Below are 18,985 nucleotides of genomic sequence, written 5' to 3'. Positions count from 1 at the left end.
GTGTGAGTGCTTGGGACCAGTTTCGTGAATGGCAACTGGAGGTGGCCGCCAGGTACGAACGAGGGATAGATAGTGAAATGAGTAATGAGAGGACACAAAATGATTTAGAGATCTTTTCTTTTTCACAAAGACATGACGAGCGGGGCAGCACGCAAGTTGAAGGGTCGTGACCAGGAGCAGCCCTTGCGTACGGGACAAAACCCAACCAAGTTGACATGATTGGAGAGAGAAATTTAATCACAACTCCAAAGCAAATGTCTGCAACTTGACAGCTTTGGCTTTGCACTAACACTTGTTTAAGGTTGCGTCTGCTCCGTTGGACTACTTGACGGTATCATCACTCTTTTTAATTAAAAATAAAATTTTATTGATAATATTATTTTAAACATTACTCTCAATTTCATTTATAAGAACATTTTTAAAAAAATATATTTAATTTTATTTATAAGTTATGGTATGAATTTTTAGATAATATTTAAAATATATTTTTAAAATTATTCTTTTATGAAAAAAAAAAGTAACATGACATTGATATTGATAAAATTGATAAAATACTTATAGATAAGATCGAAAGAGTACATTTCAAATAGATAAAGAAAAAGATAATAAATTAATTTAAAAATAATTACTTACTTATTAAATGTGAGATTCGATTAAAAAAATCCTACATTTTAACGAAGGGAGTATAATAGATCAAATTTATGAGGATTTGATTAAAATAAAATAAACTAGAGAACTTAATTCAAAATCAAGTGAAATCAGAAAGACTTGCAGATATATTTTTCCAAATTTTAAAACCACGCTTGGTCTCATGCATGGGGCGTAGAGATGTGGTAATTATTTTTCTTGTTAGTCTTACCTTTCTTAATTGCAATACCTGTTGGCCTGCTTTTAATTTTTATACAACATTTTATCATTATATAATGGTTTGTTTCAATAAGAGATAAAATTGAAACGTCACACATTTTTTATAAATTTAAGGCACTATCAATTATCATTTTTAAAAAAAATCACAAAATTAATTAGCTTTATTTTGGAATCAGAGGGATGTTTTTTAAATGAATGGGTGATTAATTTTGTTTGTTAGCTGAAGCAGGTCAGCCGGCGGCGCCCACACTCATACAATTCTACAAGTATATGCCAAGACCTTCCATCTTGTCGACTAGCGAAACAACATTTACCGCGCATCATATTTTTAATTATATTATTATTATCATTATTATTACTGCTGCTGCTTGCATGGATTCTAGAACATACCGCTCTCACTTTTACTATCACTTCCTTCCACGTGTTTCTTTTTACTCCTTATTAACAAACATGGCCCAGTTTTTTTTTAAAAAAAAATCAAATTCAATTAAGCACCTTCTCAATCCAAGCTGTGCTCAAAATCAAATAATAAATGCCACCACCGACAACTTGATCCATCGTGCCGTGCAAAATGAACAATGTATTGGACGAATTTTTAATTAATGATAATTTTGTTTTTCGTACCAGTAAAAAACAAAGAAGAATAATAATTAAGGACTTTCTAAGAATATTAATCTCAATTACAGACTATGAAATTTTAAAATTTCAGTTAAGAATTATGGTCCTTAATTGTGATAAAAAAATGTAATTTGTAAGATGGGATTCAGTAATGCGACTTAGGAATTCACTAACTCAACTTGAAAAAATTACTAATGTATATTGTGAAAACATAAAACCCCACTTGAAAATGGAATGTTTAACAAAAAGGCGCCACTTCAGAATCCACTAATTAGGCTTGAAAAAATTTCTAACATATATTATGAAAAAAATAAAACCCCACTTAAAACTTATTAATAAAAAGTGACTTGTTTAAATTTGTATTTTTTTATTAAACAATTGATTCTCTAGTGAAGTTTCATGTTTTTACAATATATATTAGAAATTTTTTTAAGTTGAGTTAGTAAATTCTTAAGTGGCACTTTTTTTAAACAATTGATTTCAAGTGGAGTTTTATATTTTTCACAATATATGTTTCAAATTTTCTCAAGTTTGGTTAGTGAATTCTCAAGTAACATAATGAATTTCACCTCACAAACTATATTTTTTTATCACAATTAAAGATCATAATTTTATATTGAGATTTTAAAATTTAACAATCTATAGTTGAAATTAATATTTTAGAAGATCATTAATTGTCATTCTCCAAAAAAAAAAAGTTTTGGTGAGCACATGAAATATCTGGCGCTCGTCTATGAGAATGACGTGAATATTATATTAATATATTTCTCTTGTTTCATACACGCTTTAAAATATTTATTTAATTTTTTTATAAATCATAATATAATTTTTTATATAACATTTAAAAAATATTTTAAAATTATTTTTTCATAAAAAATTAATATAATATAATTTTTAGATTTGTTATATAAGGGTATATTTAAAATTTTACATATTTTTATTTCTCATATTTTATTTTTGCATTAATATTGATATATTGATATAAATGGCTTATAAAAAAAATTGCAGGAGTACCTTGCAGCTACAAAGATTCCTCATGATTGCACTCTTACATCCCCATCATAACTAGCTAGTAAGACTTATTTGAATTTGAAATTTAGTCTCCTTTATAAAAAAGATTGGATTAGCAAATTCATAGTTCAATCTAATTTAGTCTAATTCAGTCATAACTTGAAAAACTAACAAAATCAGATTTGGTTCATAGAACTAAAAGACCGATCTTGGTAGTCCAATACTTGCTAAGTTTATTTATTTTTTTTCTATACGATAGATAATAAGTCGTTTCATCTTAATAAACTCAACTAAAATAAAAAATAAAATACTATAATCAAAAAATTTATAACAATCTCTAACAGTAATAAAAAATAATATTTTAGTTGGTTTGGTCTTTTTTTATCTTTCCAATTCTTGGACCAAATTATTTACTAGACTGGACTTATTTGAGTTAGAGTGGGTTGGACATGACAAACAAATTTTTATATAGACCGAGTTATATAAATACATGATTATGAATAAAGAGGTTGTTTATTTAATATAAAAGAGGTCTAGAGGAGGGAGGGTCTTCTTTCCATTTTTTCTTCTTCATTTCCCTCCATTTCTCCAATCCTTACCACTTAAATTATTTTATTAAATAATTTTTTTAATGATAAAATTAATGAATGATGGGGATTGAGAAAGTAGAGAAAAAAAATGGAGGGATCTCCTGCCCAATTTGAAGGGCGTATCATTATTGATCATTATTAGCTAACCAATATCTCTAAATAAATTACCACATGAATCCTTGAATCAAAATCATTGTTAAAGCAATTTCCTTTCTTCGAACCATAATATATAAGTTGTTTTTCATAAGCTTTGTTACATTTAAAATATAAAATATCAGGTACGTGTCATGTATTTTTTTAGTTACACAATTACTTTATTGAGTAATTAACCAGGGTATTTTGAATAAATCAAATGTATATTCATTATATTCTAGGGCATAATGAAAAAATTACGTGAAATTGTTTAGAAAATCAAGAATTTAACTAACCTTTTTAAATATATATTTACCGTGATTGTTTTGAATTAAAACCATGATATGTGGACCTTCTATATATTATTTATTCTATAATAAATTCTTGTTATTTATTTTATTAATATATTAAGATTTACTTGCCATAATTTGATTGTATATAAATATATTAAATATGTAAAACTCTATGTATATAAATCTTACATAAACATAAATTAATTAATAATGATTTGTATTATAATACAAGGTAGATGTATACAAGGAAAATTAATTTTTCATATCAATTACTGTAAGTCAATCAGGCATTAATATTTCAATTTCAATGACAATCCAAATCAGTTGGCACAGATCTCAACAAAATAACTAAACCCAAAATCTCAATTAATTAAGAAGGCCTTTTGTCAAGCCCAAAGGGCCGATCTTGAAGAGCAACAGAGATCTGGTCCTTTATGCTAAGCCCATGAACATTTAATTTCGAGCTGCCGAGTTTAAATGCAGTACAAGCCGCAACGACCTGAAGAAACATAGAACGGTGAGGCCGCCGGCGGCTTCAATTTTTCATTTTCGTGGCTCTTAATTCCAGGTTTAGATCTCTCTTCTCTTCGTTTCAAGTTTTTCCTCTTCCCGTTTCGTTTATTTCCCAAATTAAGCCTGCAAATTTTGTTAACCTTGGCCCTCATGCTGTAAATTCACATAGAAAAACTTGTTTTCCTTCACCTGGAACATACCCACAAAACACACATTATAAATTGAGATTTGAAGTCATTGACCAAGCAACATTGAAATTTAAAGTCACCCTATTTTTCCTCCCAATTTTTTTTCCGTTCACTAATAATATAATAATTATAGTAACATCTATTCTCCTTCATAATGTCGATTTTGATACAGTGGAAGTGGACCGAAGCTTATATCTTTTGGCTGCAGGACTTTCTTGAATTTTTTAGTCAAATTGGTTTAATTGTATTATCTCTTACTGGCAGGTTTCACCAAAAGACTGAAACGATGACCCGTGTGTACGTTGGTAACTTGGATTCGAGAGTTACTGAGAGAGATCTTGAAGATGAATTTCGTGTATTTGGGGTTATACGGAGGTAGCGGAATGGAAAAAAAAAAAAAAATTTACTAATCATATTGCAAGTTATTTTCATGTTTTACAAATAAAAAACGAATATTAACATTCAACTATGGTGACCGGGTGGTAAACGTGTCGCATGTTATCATAGTTACTTTTTAATAGCAATTTGATATCTTTCAGTTTAACGTAGACCTTTTCTTTTTCCTTTTTTTTAATATCGTGTGTAGTGTCTGGGTCGCGCGGAGACCACCTGGTTATGCCTTTATTGATTTTGATGACCGCAGAGATGCGCAAGATGCCATTCGTGAATTAGACGGTATGTTAGAAGCATTTAAGAAACAAGGCTGAAATGCGACGTATTTATTTAAGAATTCTCGAATTGACTAATTCTTGTTACATGCTAATGTGCTATAACCACCCCCCCCCCCCGGGGACATGTTAGGGGTTATCCTCAGCTTGTTATTTAAGTTCTTTTTTCACTTGAGGAAGCCACAGGCCTTTGGGGAAGCAGATGCTCTCTTTGTTCTACTTCTTTATTGCAAATATCTCATGCAAGCACTGAGCAGGCCTGCGGGAATGGTTTTTGCTTCAGTCTTCATCAAAGACTGCTGATTTGTAAAGTTGATTGTACGTAATTGAGAAATAAGAATGCTAACAGAGGGATATACCACTTTGGATGGTCATGGCAAGCGAAGTGTTTGCTTGTGAGTTGCCTACTATTGCAATTAAACTATGGGCTGTGTGAATGCGGCCTGTGGATATAATTACATGCATATATTCCGATGAGTAATATGTGCTTGAATAGATGATCAATCGATATAACTGCTCCATTGAACCTTTGAGAAGCATTTCTTGACAATATATCCTTTTCTGTTAGTTTTGTTTTCTTTAAAAAAAAAAATTATATTCTTAACATGCCTTCTGTATTTGTTTTTTGGAGCAGGTAAGAATGGTTGGAGGGTGGAGCTTTCTCACAACTCTAAAGGGGGAGGTGGCCGTGGTCGCTCTGGTGGCTCTGATTTGAAATGTTATGAGTGTGGTGAACCTGGTCATTTTGCTCGCGAATGTCATATGCGTGGTGGTTCAGGAAGACGACGTAGCCGCAGTCCACCTCGATACCGCAGGAGCCCTAGTTATGGGCGGAGGTGAGACTGATTCCCATAGGTTCTCTGATCCTCTGCCAGTATGTCGGCAGGACACTTTGTCTCTCCTGAAGGAAAACAAATATTTGGGAAGTAGTTGTATTTCTTGTGATTGTGCAGCATAGTCTGGTAGTTGTGCTCCCTGCATTTGTTAGCAAGTTAAAATTTTACTTTCCAGGAACTTTCATATTAGTTAAAGACTCCGATAGCTCTAGACAGTGAATTTGTTTTTAAATTAAAAAACCTTGGTATCATTCATCTTATAAATAAAGCAATTTGGCTGTGTTTATTAGAATAAGAAGAAAAAGATTGGTTCTGGTTAAACTTGATGATTTTATTACATGCATAAAGCATTACGTATTCTTTGTAGTGTTCTTTGATAATTCATTGATATCAAGCAGGAGTTACAGTCCTCGTGGGGGTAGGTCCCCTAGCCCTAAGCGCCGCAGTTTGTCACCTCGTGGACGCAGCTATAGCAGATCACCTCCTTACCAAGGACGTGAGGATCTACCATGTACAAATGGGTTAGGCTACTTCCCTATGTACTCTAACTTATTGTTTTAGACTTTTCCTTTCTCTCTGACAGACAAACATAAGTTTTTGATCGTGTCTGCTAAATGTTTAATCAGATTGCTTTCTCCCCCATTATCGATCTTGGATTTGAGGTTATTGTATATGGTGTCTTGTTGACCTTTCAGAGTCTGTTAGCTAGACCTCATGCCTTAGCAGGACCTGTTTTATTAAGTGTAGTTTATTATACGGCATGAGTGTTGCTCTTATATTTCTATTGACATAAAATGCTGATTAATTTGCAGAAATGGAGTAAGGGAACGGCACCGCAGTAGAAGCTGATTTATGAGAACTTGGAGTTGCCATTGTTAAGAGGATAAGGAGATTTTGTTGATTTGGTGTGCTCAGATTGCAGTACGAGTTTGTTTAATCAGGCAACGCCCTGTGCTTCTACTCTTAGATTGGATTAATTACTTTGTAGAATTTTCTAGGTTATGTTCTATTATGTATGCTGAGTACTTTTAGTTTCCGTACAGGTAAAAGTGTCTTTTCAAGGTAGTTGTTTCTCACCTGTTGAAAAAGTTTCATATTTCTGCCAAAACTTATGCTCTATTTTTCCCCGTGTTGAGGTGTCTTCTGGTACTGCTACATTGATTTTGTGCGTTGATGGGACATGATTCTTGGCTCCCCTTCTTTGGGATCTTCAATTTTTGAATGGTTGGGGGTCCCAGCCGGCTGCTTGCTTCTGTTTCATTTAGTCTCTCCCCACTTGTGATGTGTGCGCCTCAAACTCTAATGGTTTTAATTATAACTTCAAAAAGGGTTGACGGGCTGCATCAAATACTTCTGGCAGGTACTTATGTTCTACGGAAGTGGGTTTTGGGCTTTTCTTCCACGTGAAAAGAAATCTAAATGATCTGGATTGAAAGTAAAGTTCAGCTAGGATTTAAGACTCAATTGCATAGTTGATTAAGCCGAATTACTGTTCTTTTCTGAAGCATTCCACATCTTGCAGTGATTATTCCCCAAAGGAAAAAAAAATGAAAGAAAAGAAAGAAAGAAATTAAAGAAGGAACCCCTCGACCTTTGATTTTTGTATCCATCTTTTGGTTTCTACAATACATTAGTTTGGAACTGCATGGCTTCTGTCCAAAAAGTGGAACTGCATGGCTAAGCAGCTGCTGGTCAGGCATATGGTTCAACCCTCAGATACTGAAAGTTCTCACACTCCCCCACCCTTAATTATGTGGTCCTGGATTAGATTATTTTGGTTGCCTGACCTTTGGTGACTGTTTGTTAGCTTTGCTAAGGTACGTTAATATTGCTTGAAGCTTTCGCTGATCCTGAGAGGGAGGCAAGTGTTAGCTTTACTAGTTATAGTATAAAGAGCATTAGATTGTGGTTCTCTGTTGGATGAATTTGGACATCCAATTTGGTTTTTGATTTGATTCATGCATGGGACACATTTCTAGTATAAGCTGGGAATTACTGCTGGTTTTTCCGGTGCTTCTCCTTTGACACATCTCTTTTCAAGTTGGTTGATGCTAAGATACATTGTTTAGGTTACCTAATTAACAATGATTTGTAATCTGTTTTCATCTCAGCGTGCCCCTCTTATTATTATTATTATCTTCTTTTGGCATGATTACTTTACAGGCTTATTTGTAGCTCCCCCCCCCCCCCGGGCCCAAACACAAATAGAACAGGGGATCAATGAAGAGAAAAAATACAAAGCAAGAAGAAAATCCTACCACCCTCTCATCAATTTCCACCTGACCCATCCAAGGTGGACTTTTGATCAAAGGTCCAAAAAATTCCCCTTAACTCAAGGGCTGAAGCAGGTTTCTTGTAGCTTTTGATTCCCTGTCTATCAGTCTAGGGGCTTGTTGGGGACCAAATATCTAGCAGCGACCATATGAGGTTACTTTTGATTGTTACGTAAATATGTTGATGCTCATAGTGTGCTGAAATAGAAACAAATACCGCACATGCATGGACAATGTGTCACAAATAAAATCAGTCTTTTACTCATCGGATTCGTTCTGGGCTATAAAATCGTAAGTAGAATGAGGCATAGGAAATTTTCCTCAAATGCATTATATAATTATAAACTCAATTAGACAAGTCACGAATAGTATCTTTATTATTATTGTTATTGTTATTGTTATTATTATTACTACAGAGGCAAGGTAACGCTTGAAAATAGGAAACAGCAACGAAGTTACAGCAAATCAGACACTAATTGCCTTATCCCTCAGAACAGAATGAACACAATCTGAAGGAATATCAAGGAAGACAGTTGTGTTATAACCAGATCTATGTCCAGCCTTCGCCAAGATGTCCGCCCAATCGATGCTTTCCCTACGGCTAAAATGCAACTCTAAATCACAACCATCATAAATGAGATCCCTGGTTGAATGAACGATCTCTCTAAAAGGATGGTCTTGACCACTATCTTGAACAGTAAGTTAAGTGCTTCTAAAGAATCAGAGCTAGGATTAGAACGTTAAGTGATTCTAAAGAACAGTGAGTCTCGAGTAGTATTTAATGTTAAAGATTCCTATGTTTATGCAAGGATTAGTGGTGGAGATGGAGGTTCGGATCCTCTCCTCATCCCTTCTCTCCTTTTCTCCCCTTCATCCTCATCCCCACCCTTAAACAACAAAATAAATGGTCCAGATTTGTTTGTTGTATAAAATAATTATCATATTATCATATAAAAATAAAAATAAATTTAAATTGTTAAAATTTGACTTGCACAGTTTACAGTTGTATACTATTATTAAATTTTTTTATTTATTTTATCGCAGTTAAAAACTATGAAGATTAAATTTTAATAATTTAAAATTATTTATTTATTTTTTAATATAATATTATGATTCTTGTTTTATAAAATAATTGAATCCAAGCCCTTCATTTTTTAACCGAAGGTGGAGATGGAGATGAGAAGGAGAGAAGGGATGAGGAGAGGATCTCCTTCCGTGGAGATGGGCTACACGATGACCCAAAAAGTTGGTGCGATGAAGGCACGTCTCCGTCCTCTACCCAGTGTCTTGCGGACTTCCAAAATCGAGATTTTGCTTTTCACTGCACGAATGGGTTAATGGGTCTAGGCTTTGTTAGTGTACACTCATGTTGGAGCCCACACACGAGATTCTCCGAACATTGATTTTTTATGGTGTGTTTGGACTTGGTTATGATTTTTGGAAAATAAAAAGTACTTTTAGAACGGGGAAAGCTGTATGTTTTTTTTTCCCCCAAAAACTTCAGACATCGGGAAACAGCTGACAAGTGCCACTTTTAAAAAAATTTCAATTACTTTTTAATCAATTTCAGTTTACCAACTAATTTTTTTAAAAATATACACTCTTCTAGTTCTCTTTATAAATCATTTCTACCAACCTTATCAATGCCAATGCAAAAAAGTATATGAAATAAAAGTGTGTAAAATTTTAAAAATGTCCTTATATAATAAATTCAAAAAGTGATCTTATATTACTTGTTCTCTCTTATAAAGAATAATTTTAAAAATACTTTTCAACTTTTACTTAAAAAGCCATACTGTGATTTATAAATGAGACTAAATAAATCTTTTAAAATATGATTTATAAATAAAATCGAAGGGAGTAAATAAAAATACCGTTACAATAACTAATTTCAACCAAACTCTGAAACTGAAAGCCAAAAACGTTCCATCCAGCCAATTGGAAGATCCTATACCAGAAGGCTAAAGCTATAAAAGTATTATAGATTCATTCAACCATAAAAAATCCTCACTTACCATACTCATGTTATGTGACGGTTATAATTAAATACATCTCAGAGTTAGCATAAATAATGAATCTCATTGCATTTTAAAGATGGGCATCATTAAGACACTAGCTACATAATTCTTACCTTAAAAACACTTAAACACACGTACTCGAAGTTTCAAGTTTAGATTACGCCCTATATCATGTTAGGTTTAGTCAGATGGTTCTCTCTCCCCCCTTTCCTTTTATGCAATAAAACCGGACATCCCCTTCCCTCCAGCAATGCCCTGTCTGCAGTTAGAGATTGTGACCCTATAAGAGAGAGAGGCGCAAGTGACATGATCAAAGATCAAGCCACCTGAAGGATCGAGGACTGGGCAAATAAAGTTCATATTAGATAAACGGAACTCATTTACAGATATATGTTTGGCTTGTCCAATCCATCATTGGAAAAATGAAAGCAAAATATTTCGAAACAGTAACAGAAACACAACAAGCAACATCGGGCTTCCACGGAAACTAAGTGTCTTGAATTTCAAGGACAGATATTGACTAAAGAGCATGTAAGAAGAGATCATAAATTTTTGCAGCTCCCTGCAACTGCCAACAAGAATTCAATACCTATGAAAGAGATTCCCTACAATCCTGGAGGGGTGAGTTGTGCAAATGAGGGTATTTGCTGTGTTCCTTTGTCCAGATGGACGGTAAAAATTTACTACAAACATGAGAAGACGAAAAGTGTAGTCTTTCATCAACTGCATGCAGTATCTTGCTGCTAGAATGCAATTTGGCTCTATAGAAGCAGGGTTTGTGTAATGAATCAAAGCCTAGCTCATCTGCTCTCCGATTAGATCAAGGCCCACAAGGAGGAAGGTAACCCCTTGAAAGAGCAAAAAGTAAAAGTGAACTCCTTGTGCTGATAAAAGACTCCTGACTGAAGCTGTGAGTAGGAGGAATGCCAAAGTCAGCTCTTTTACATATATTTTATTAGCTTTCTTTACAGGCGATGCAACAGCGTCTTTTTGGTCCTTAATTTGGTTCGTTTTGCCAAGTTCACACTCAGAAGATCTTCCACAGATTGTTATTTGTTGCGTCGGTTTTGCTTCTTTATCAGCAGCAAGTAGATCAGACTCTGATGATCTCCCAGCCTTCTTGGTTACAACCCATTCATAAGAGCTGCCCAATTGAAAGAGTCCAGATACCATTGCATTGAATTTAGTGACAGACATGGTGTTTTCGAAGAGGAGATAGGGGACGATAAAAGGGAAAGATTTCGGGGCTGGCAGAATGTTGAGGAAGGACATGAATACAGGCACATAGCAGATCACCCAAAGAGGAAGTTCTGCCTCTGGGACAAACATGGTTAGAGGGAGAATTATGCAAAACAAGGTGAAGGAGTAAAATGGAAGAATGAGTTTCCTCAACAGGAAGAATAGCAGTATTAAATTTGCTTTCTTCCACGCGGATACCTGCAGTAGTGGAGAATTCAAGGCTCTTGAGGCAGTGCGTATCATAAACAAGTGATTAAACAATACTTGCAAGCCCTAAGAACTCGTTCTTCCTTTGTATTTTTCTTTTCTATCACATCAAGAGTATGGGACTTACCTTAGATCTTAAAATTGCTGGAAGGCACAATCTAAAAAGTTGCATAGGGCCAGAATGCCAGCGGTGTTGCTGCTTCCAATAAGCTTCATAGGACTCAGGAACTTCACAAAGCACCTGAAAATTTCAGGAAATTTGTGAAGCGATCACACATGTATAAGAGACCTAGTCATTTCAAGCTATATAAGAATGATTCAGATACATAAACAACTTTTATTCAAATAATGATCACCTTTACATCATTCAGGAAGATGAATTTCCAGCCATTGAGATGAGCTCGTACAGCAATGTCCATATCTTCTACCGTGGTCCTCTCGAGCCAGCCCCCAGACTCCTCTAGAGCTTTGATTCTCCAAACCCCGGCAGTTCCATTGAAACCAAAAAAGTTAAGAAATATCCCATTGACTTGCTGCTCCACCTCGAAATGGAAGGATAAGTTAATATTCTGGAGCCGAGTCAACAAGTTCTCTTCCTTGTTTACAAAAGCCCATCTAGCTTGGACCAAACCTAGTTCGGGATTGTTCTGTAATAAAAACGAGGGCACACAGGCAGTAAAATAAGTAGGACACTCTTTTTATCATAAAAAAAAAAACTACTTACTGAAAATGCTGGATGTTCTCGTTTTAAACCTTGAAATATGGCAGCGTTTGTTTGAGAAAATCAGGATTTGGTTGGAAGTCTGCATCAAAAATTGCTACAAATTCATAATCCTTCGCATAGTCACAGCTCATAGCAGACTTAAGATTGCCAGCTTTATAGCCCGTCCTCAATAAGCGATGCCGATAGATTATGTTGATTCCTTTTTGGCTCCACTTAGTGACCGCAGCCTTGATTAACCACTGTATGCTCTCATCATCAGAATCATCAAGAACCTGAACCAGTAGACGGTCCCTTGGCCAATTAATTTGGCAGACTGCAGAAATAGACTGTTCATACACCTGCAAGAACTCAGAATATTCAGAAACCAAAATATTACATTTCTATCCAGTGATCTCAACATGTTACTTCAGATTGGTTAACAGAGCTACCAAACTTCCACATAAAGGATAGAAATTCCGTATTTATCAAAGAAGGGATGTCTATCAATAAAACTGACTGACAGAAAGGAATTGATCATTCTAGTTGTTCGGTAAGCACTCGAGGAAAGAATCTATGCTTCTGATCTCTAAAGATTCAAATACTATTTTAAGAAACTAATGAACTTTCAATTACAATATTTCTCTCTAGATGGCAGTGTATGATTGCATGCCAGTGAAAAAATGCAGCTGCCTGTAGAAATATATATTACCTTCCTCCCTTTCCTATATTATTATGACACTGCGAATAAGGTAATCCAATCGTTAATTCTGTCCTTTGTATGCACATTATAAACTGAAGACAACATAGTTGAAATTTGCTACTAGCCTAACTAAGAACATCAGCTTAAGTTATCAGATAAAAGTATCAGAGATTAAATTATCTTTTACCTCCCTCTCGTTACACATAGGAATTTGCACAAGAACCATGGGATAATAATCATATGCAGATCCTTCAATATCATCAATTTTGAAAGCATCCTGATCAATCGTTGGCTTAATCTTCTTGTATCTAATCCAAAAGCAGCCCAAACAAAGCAGCATACGATCCACGGATTGGATAAGAAATAGAACGACACAAAACTTTGAAAGTGCCTGTAATGGGGGAGCAATGTACTCAGCACGAATTGTTAACCAAGCAACATAAACCGCATGAAGGAACCCTTCCAAACCAGAAGTCCGAGGAATGTGTAATCTGGGATTTCGAAAATGCCATCCTTGGAAGTAAGCAAGAATCTCAAAAGCCAAAATCGCCAAGGATGTCACTAAAAATACCCTAATGACCCTAAATAGCAACTTGCCCTTCATTAACTTGTCCCTCTCCACATCCACTCCTTGCCTATAAATCATCCTCTTCTTAACACCTCCAAGCAACGCCCACAGAACATGGACGAGCCAAGTGACACAGCCTACAGCACGATGAGCCTTGAGAAGCAAGACCCAAGTCACTTGCTTAGCATTCTTGCCTCTGCTTTTCTCTACTGGTTGAAACGCAGCGTCAGCACTAGTAATCTCCACAACAGAGAAACTGGGGTTCTCCATTTTCACCACCACAGGCGTTCCTTTCTGGGTTTCCTTTGTCCACCAGGAAGAAAAATCCAATCTTGGAACCATTTTCTCAAGTAAGTAATAGATTCAAAAACAAAGAATACAACTATTGAAGTGTACTCATTTTGTAGAGTCAGATCTGGAAATCCACGAAAATGGGACAAACACTTACGAAAAACAAACCCTGTCTATATTTGCTCCCACGAAAACCAGAAGGACCCTCTTGAAGGCTCAGCATTTAACAAGAGGCAGGTCCTCTTGGAGCGTGAAGAAGGCACCTAACATCCGAAAGCCACATTATGAGGGAAGGTATCTGCAGCTGTAAGAATGAGACCTGTAACGGCAAGTTGGTTCCTTTATTTTCATCCGACTCTCCGGGAATATTACAGGGTGCTCAAAGAATCTCCCAGAATGATCAGGATTAAGTGATTAATTAAGAAGTGTCCCTGAGGAGAACAGTGGTTAAGTAGCCCAGAAGCAGTTGGCTAATGCCTAGAAAAGAAACGTTTATTTTGGGTACGTATGATATCATGATCAAGTCCTTTGATAAACCGTATGCCCATCTGTGGGGTGGACTCCAGGATCTGTCCATAAACAATTATGTACCTACAATTTGCATGGATTATATGTACTCTTGGGAGGTGCCAATTAGAAGATGCCAACAAATAGTTGAATTGAACCCTATGAAGAGGAACTGAGGAAGACGGGAAAAAAATCATTAAATTTGTTAAATGAGACTTTTTAATTAATGATATGTTTAGACATTTAATTGCCGGTCATAAGTGTCCTTCTGGTTTATAGAAAAAGGTCATCTGGTAATTAACAAACCAGAAGGACCCTCTTTTAACAACTTTCTAATGAATGTATAAACAATCTTATTTAACATGAATATTACATGGATGACCAGTTATGAGAAGTTTAAGTTTAATCATCTAAGTCTCATTGTTATGTATATATAACATGAATACTACATTGATTACCAGTTATAATTTTTTGTAATTTATTAACATTAACGAAAATAACAAAAGAAATGGGAACGTCACCGACAAAGACCCTTGCGGCTCAATTCGATCCTTGTTTGAAACGGAAACCCAGGTCCCTAGATTCACAACCTTTGGATGATTACAAGGATTGAAGCACACACTAGAGGAAACACATCCTATATACTAACAATAGAAACATGATTTGATCTCTAAAATAAATAATAATAATTTAGCGCCCCTCACTCTTTATTATCCAAGCAAATTAGTTGTTGGGACTTATTAGTTAGGTGAAGTTATGATTCCATACAGATTCTTTTAACAGAGCCATGACTTATTAATCAGTTTCTTTTTTGGCCAACAACTTCACTGATTAGTCTTAACACTTTTATACAATATTTTGACCTGATTTTGACTCTTCTCAATAGTGAATAAATAAAGACATTGTTAATTTCAAGAATTTAAGAACAGAATATTTTAAACATACATTATTTAAAGATTTTATTTTACAGTGGCGACATATTTCATTTTTGTGATATTCTTTTAATATCTGATTAAATTGTTCAAAGTGACTCAACTTCAAAAAGGAAGAGAGGGAGAGAGAGTAGGAAGAAGAAGAAAAGAATCTACGAAACAGCAGATTCTGTTTAACATCGGTGGTATCAACTCACTTCACATGCACGCACGCACGCACGCAAAGGATTTATATAAATTAAGATAGGGAAAATTAGTGAAAAGGATTTAGTTAAAAGTAAAATTGATCCTAAAGACCAAATACATTATATACTTAAAGGATCAAAGCTAATATTTTATTTATTAAATAATTTAACAAATGACTGAAATGCCCTCTATGTTAATTAACTTTTTAATTTTTTTTTAAAGGCACAAAATCCAATCGTTGGAGCTTCGACCCCTCCTTTGACAAGCAACGATGCGCCTGTCGAAGCTCCGGCTAGCAAGTGAAGGGTGGCCGAAAAGTGTTGCCAAAAAAAAAACATTCCATGATTATATGTAAACTCAATAACTAGAGGATGTAAAAATTTTGATTTAAGGTGCAAGAATTTTGGTTTAGGTGCAAGGAATGTATAGCTTTGGTGCAAGGGTTCTAGCTTCGAGAGCAAGGGGTTTAGCTTAGGTGTAAGACTTTTAGCTTGAGGTATAAGGGTTCTGACTTGAAGTGCAAGAGTCCTAGCTTGGGTACAAAGGTTCTGGCTTGAGGGGCATGGGTTATGGCTTATAGTGTAAAGGGTATGACTTGGGTGCAAGGAGTTTGGCTTAGGTATAAAGCTTATGTCTTAGGGTGTAAAAGTTATGGCTTGAGTGCAAGGCTTCCAACTTGTGGTGCAAGGCTTCCTGTTTGGGTGCATGTATTATGACTTAGGGTGCAAAGTTTATGGCTTATGGTGCATGTGTTATTGATTAGGGTGCAAGATTTCTGGCTTAAAGTGCAAGGGTTATGGCTTATATTATAACAACAAGATTTACATATAATTCATGATCATTTTCATGTAATTTTGGGGAATTGACAAGGGCATATTCTTTATGTGATTGATTTACATATAATTCGTTAAAGATTACATGTAAATTATTTCTCAATCATACCTGTGAATTTTTTCACTTATAGATTTACATATAAACGATAGCTGTTTTCATGTAATTTTAGGCCATTCACAAGGGTGTGCTCTCTGTGTATTTGATTTATATGTAATTTACTAGAAATTACATGTAAATTATTTCTCAAACATGCTGGCAAATTTTTCCTTATATCGATTTACATGTAATCTAATCCAAGGCACTAACAGAGGTGTCTTCTCTATGTGATTAATTTACATGTAATCTGCTAGAAATTACATGTAAATTATTCCTCAGGTATACTCATGAATTTTTTTCCATATTGATTTACATGTAGTTAATTGTCATTTTTATGTAATTACAAGGGCACTGTCAGTAGGGGCTCTCTCTGTATTTGATTTACATGTGATCAACGAGATATTATATGTAATTGTCACACTAACATGTGAGGATTCAACAATTTTACATGAAGAACAATTGAATTTTTAATGAAAAAAAGTAAATGTCTAGGGAGACTATGAACAGTAAAAATATGATAGAAACAATAATAATTTCACTATTTTATGCCTGTTATTGTGCCAATTACAAACCAAATAATAAACAAAGACCATAAGGCACCTCAAATCAAAAAATATATCATAAGGGGTAAGAATAACGTATTGCTCATGTTAAACTATATCCCACCCTATAGAAAAAAAAACAAATAAGGGAATGCTCACAATACATTTTCTCTTTCTAAGTATTATACACTGTATAGCAAGTCATGTAAACTTGTAAAAGATATGGATTCAATAATGTAACATGAAGGACGATTGAATGATAAAAAAAAACAAGTAAATGTGAAGAGCGAGAACGAACAACAATAATTTTAATGAAAGAATATTAATTCCATTAAGTTTGGTTTATCTTTCTATCAAATACAATTAAAATTATAAATAAAGACTATAAGGCATCTTATATCAAAAAATATACTATTGTGGCTTAAGAACATCATTATGCCAGTGTTAAAATACATCTTATCCTATACAAAAAAAATAAGGGGGGCGATTATAAGTACATTTCAAAGAACAATCATAATTTCATTCAATCTGTCAATGGAATCTCTTGATTAGCATTTTCTTGTAGCTCACTTGAGTTAAATTTGCAAGAACTTCTTGACTTAAACTTATTTTTTTTTATCTTCATACAAGACCTTATGCTTCAATGCGTCTAAAATATTATGCCTAAAATAAAAAGTATTAGTCATCACAAGTGGGTCATTCATGCTATGCTACATTTAGGTATGGGATGTTCATCCAAAGTGGACTGAGTAACCAAAATCTAAGAGTACTATCTAAGTCAATACATAAGCAAAAAAACAATAGCAAATCAAAATAAGAGATCAATTTAAAAGGTTATTAATAAAGCAAAAAACAATGATATGAAACATTTTTCTTAAATTTTATATTGAATCACAAATGCCTACTTTTTGACAATTATTGTGCTTGATAGCTTTTAATTAAATATAAGGTAATGAAAATAATTAACGTGATGAGGCAAATTGGTTTTGATAGTCATTGAGCAACCTAATATTTATACTTTACCAAATAAAACAATGTCACATATTTGATTTGGAGAACAAGAAGAAGAAACTAGTCCTTATAAAGTAGTAATAGAAAAAAAAATCACGATTTGGCCTACCAAGTTGTGCCACATCATCAACAAAACATTCATGCAGCTCATGTGTCGAGTGTAAACATTGCTTTAAGTTAAAATTAGAGTTATTGGTGGGATCGTTACGTCCGTTAAGAGGATCTACTCTATTACCATCATAGTCTAAATGCTAGCCAAAACTAATAAATTCCTACCGGCTAGACTTAAATTAAGAACAGTCTTTGATCGATACATTTGTTATATAATTGATAGCAGTAAAATCAAAATCAATAGAATGAGCTATGGGAATTAACAAAAAATTCACGTAACCACAAACATCTACAAGTGTGGCTCAGAGAAGCAACATTATGAAGAGTTATCTACAATTTCTTAAGTTGAGAAATGCATACTTTTCAGAATGTGAGCAAACATTTCATTTAGTTATTCATTAATCTAGGAATACATTGCATTGGTGTAACCTAAAGATAGCACAAATGGCTCATGCACCAAATTAGCTTGATTTTCATGAAAGAAAAAAAATACTAAAAGAACCAAGAGTTTCCTTCACTTCAATTAAACATCAGACTGATAACAAAGAAAAAAGAAAGCAAAGGTTATTTTTATTTCCTAATGTAACAAGCTTACTCAAAGAAAGTAGAGGTTATTTTTTATACTCATTCTCATTTAGCTAGGCTTTACCCATAAACTAAAGAAATTAAGCAAGGTTTAACAATATACTGACAATTCATAAGCACACTTAAGAAAAGAAGGTAGAGGTTATTTTTATAACCATTATCGTTTATCTAGGCCTTGCCTATAAAGTGAAGAAATTAAGCAAAGTTTGATAATATACTAATAATTCAAAACAAAGTTGGAAAAAAAAATCAAACCGAATGAATTCGTGCAAGAGATCTAGATTTCAATTCAAAGTGCCCCCCAGAAAGGACAATAATGCACAAGCACAAATAAGGCTATGGTTAAAACTCAATCAAGGGCAAATGGAGCTAAGGGAGGTGATAGCTTAAGCTTAAGGGTGGCTGACAATGAGTTAAATGATGGTGTAGATATGGGTGTGATGGATTTGAGGATTGTTAGTAATGG

At 34.2% G+C, this 18,985-nt stretch overlaps 2 protein-coding genes across 4 annotated transcripts; one reads left to right on the top strand and one right to left on the bottom strand.

The window, feature by feature from the left end:
- Window positions 1-4,476: 4,476 nt before the first annotated feature.
- Window positions 4,477-7,700, top strand: LOC129303591 (serine/arginine-rich splicing factor RSZ22-like). 3 transcript variants are annotated; one of them, XM_054943004.1, is made up of 6 exons: window positions 4,477-4,587; window positions 4,799-4,887; window positions 5,515-5,716; window positions 6,115-6,237; window positions 6,529-7,076; window positions 7,239-7,700. In XM_054943004.1, exons 1-5 carry the CDS (start codon window positions 4,499-4,501, stop codon window positions 6,563-6,565), a joined length of 540 nt encoding a protein of 179 aa, XP_054798979.1. In that variant the 5' UTR covers window positions 4,477-4,498; the 3' UTR covers window positions 6,566-7,076; window positions 7,239-7,700. The 3 variants fall into 3 exon arrangements, with proteins under 3 accessions (XP_054798979.1, XP_054798981.1, XP_054798980.1); XM_054943006.1 differs by lacking the exon at window positions 7,239-7,700 and adding an exon at window positions 7,077-7,109 and having other exon boundaries at window positions 6,529-6,657; XM_054943005.1 differs by lacking the exon at window positions 7,239-7,700 and having other exon boundaries at window positions 6,529-6,657; window positions 6,760-6,976.
- A 2,649-nt stretch (window positions 7,701-10,349) lies between these two features.
- LOC129301983 (probable xyloglucan glycosyltransferase 5) lies at window positions 10,350-14,024 on the bottom strand. The gene is made up of 5 exons (XM_054940634.1): window positions 13,044-14,024; window positions 12,207-12,515; window positions 11,810-12,100; window positions 11,581-11,694; window positions 10,350-11,444 (listed from the first exon to the last, which is right to left on the bottom strand). The coding sequence occupies exons 1-5, from the start codon at window positions 13,764-13,766 to the stop codon at window positions 10,803-10,805; spliced, it is 2,079 nt and encodes a 692-aa protein (XP_054796609.1). The 5' UTR covers window positions 13,767-14,024; the 3' UTR covers window positions 10,350-10,802.
- Between the last annotated feature and the right edge of the window lie 4,961 nt (window positions 14,025-18,985).

This window comes from Prosopis cineraria, unplaced genomic scaffold (assembly GCF_029017545.1).
Source record: "Prosopis cineraria cultivar Desert tree isolate PC_DT_omini unplaced genomic scaffold, ASM2901754v1 PC2, whole genome shotgun sequence".
NCBI lineage: Eukaryota > Viridiplantae > Streptophyta > Magnoliopsida > Fabales > Fabaceae > Prosopis > Prosopis cineraria.
This window is presented reverse-complemented; position numbering and strand designations above follow the sequence as displayed.

Bases quoted from the DNA above. Each gene is read 5' to 3' on its own strand.
- LOC129303591 (XM_054943004.1), top strand. From the start codon at position 4,499: ATGACCCGTGTGTACGTTGGTAACTTGGATTCGAGAGTTACTGAGAGA. The intron at 4,588-4,798 runs GTAGCGGAATGG...TATCGTGTGTAG, and splicing joins GTATTTGGGGTTATACGGAG to TGTCTGGGTCGCGCGGAGAC. The intron at 5,717-6,114 runs GTGAGACTGATT...GATATCAAGCAG, and splicing joins AGCCCTAGTTATGGGCGGAG to GAGTTACAGTCCTCGTGGGG.
- LOC129301983 (XM_054940634.1), bottom strand. From the start codon at position 13,766: ATGGTTCCAAGATTGGATTTTTCTTCCTGGTGGACAAAGGAAACCCAG. The intron at 12,101-12,206 runs GTTTAAAACGAG...TTTTTATTACAG, and splicing joins AAACGCTGCCATATTTCAAG to AACAATCCCGAACTAGGTTT. The intron at 11,445-11,580 runs GTAAGTCCCATA...CCACTACTGCAG, and splicing joins CAGCAATTTTAAGATCTAAG to GTATCCGCGTGGAAGAAAGC.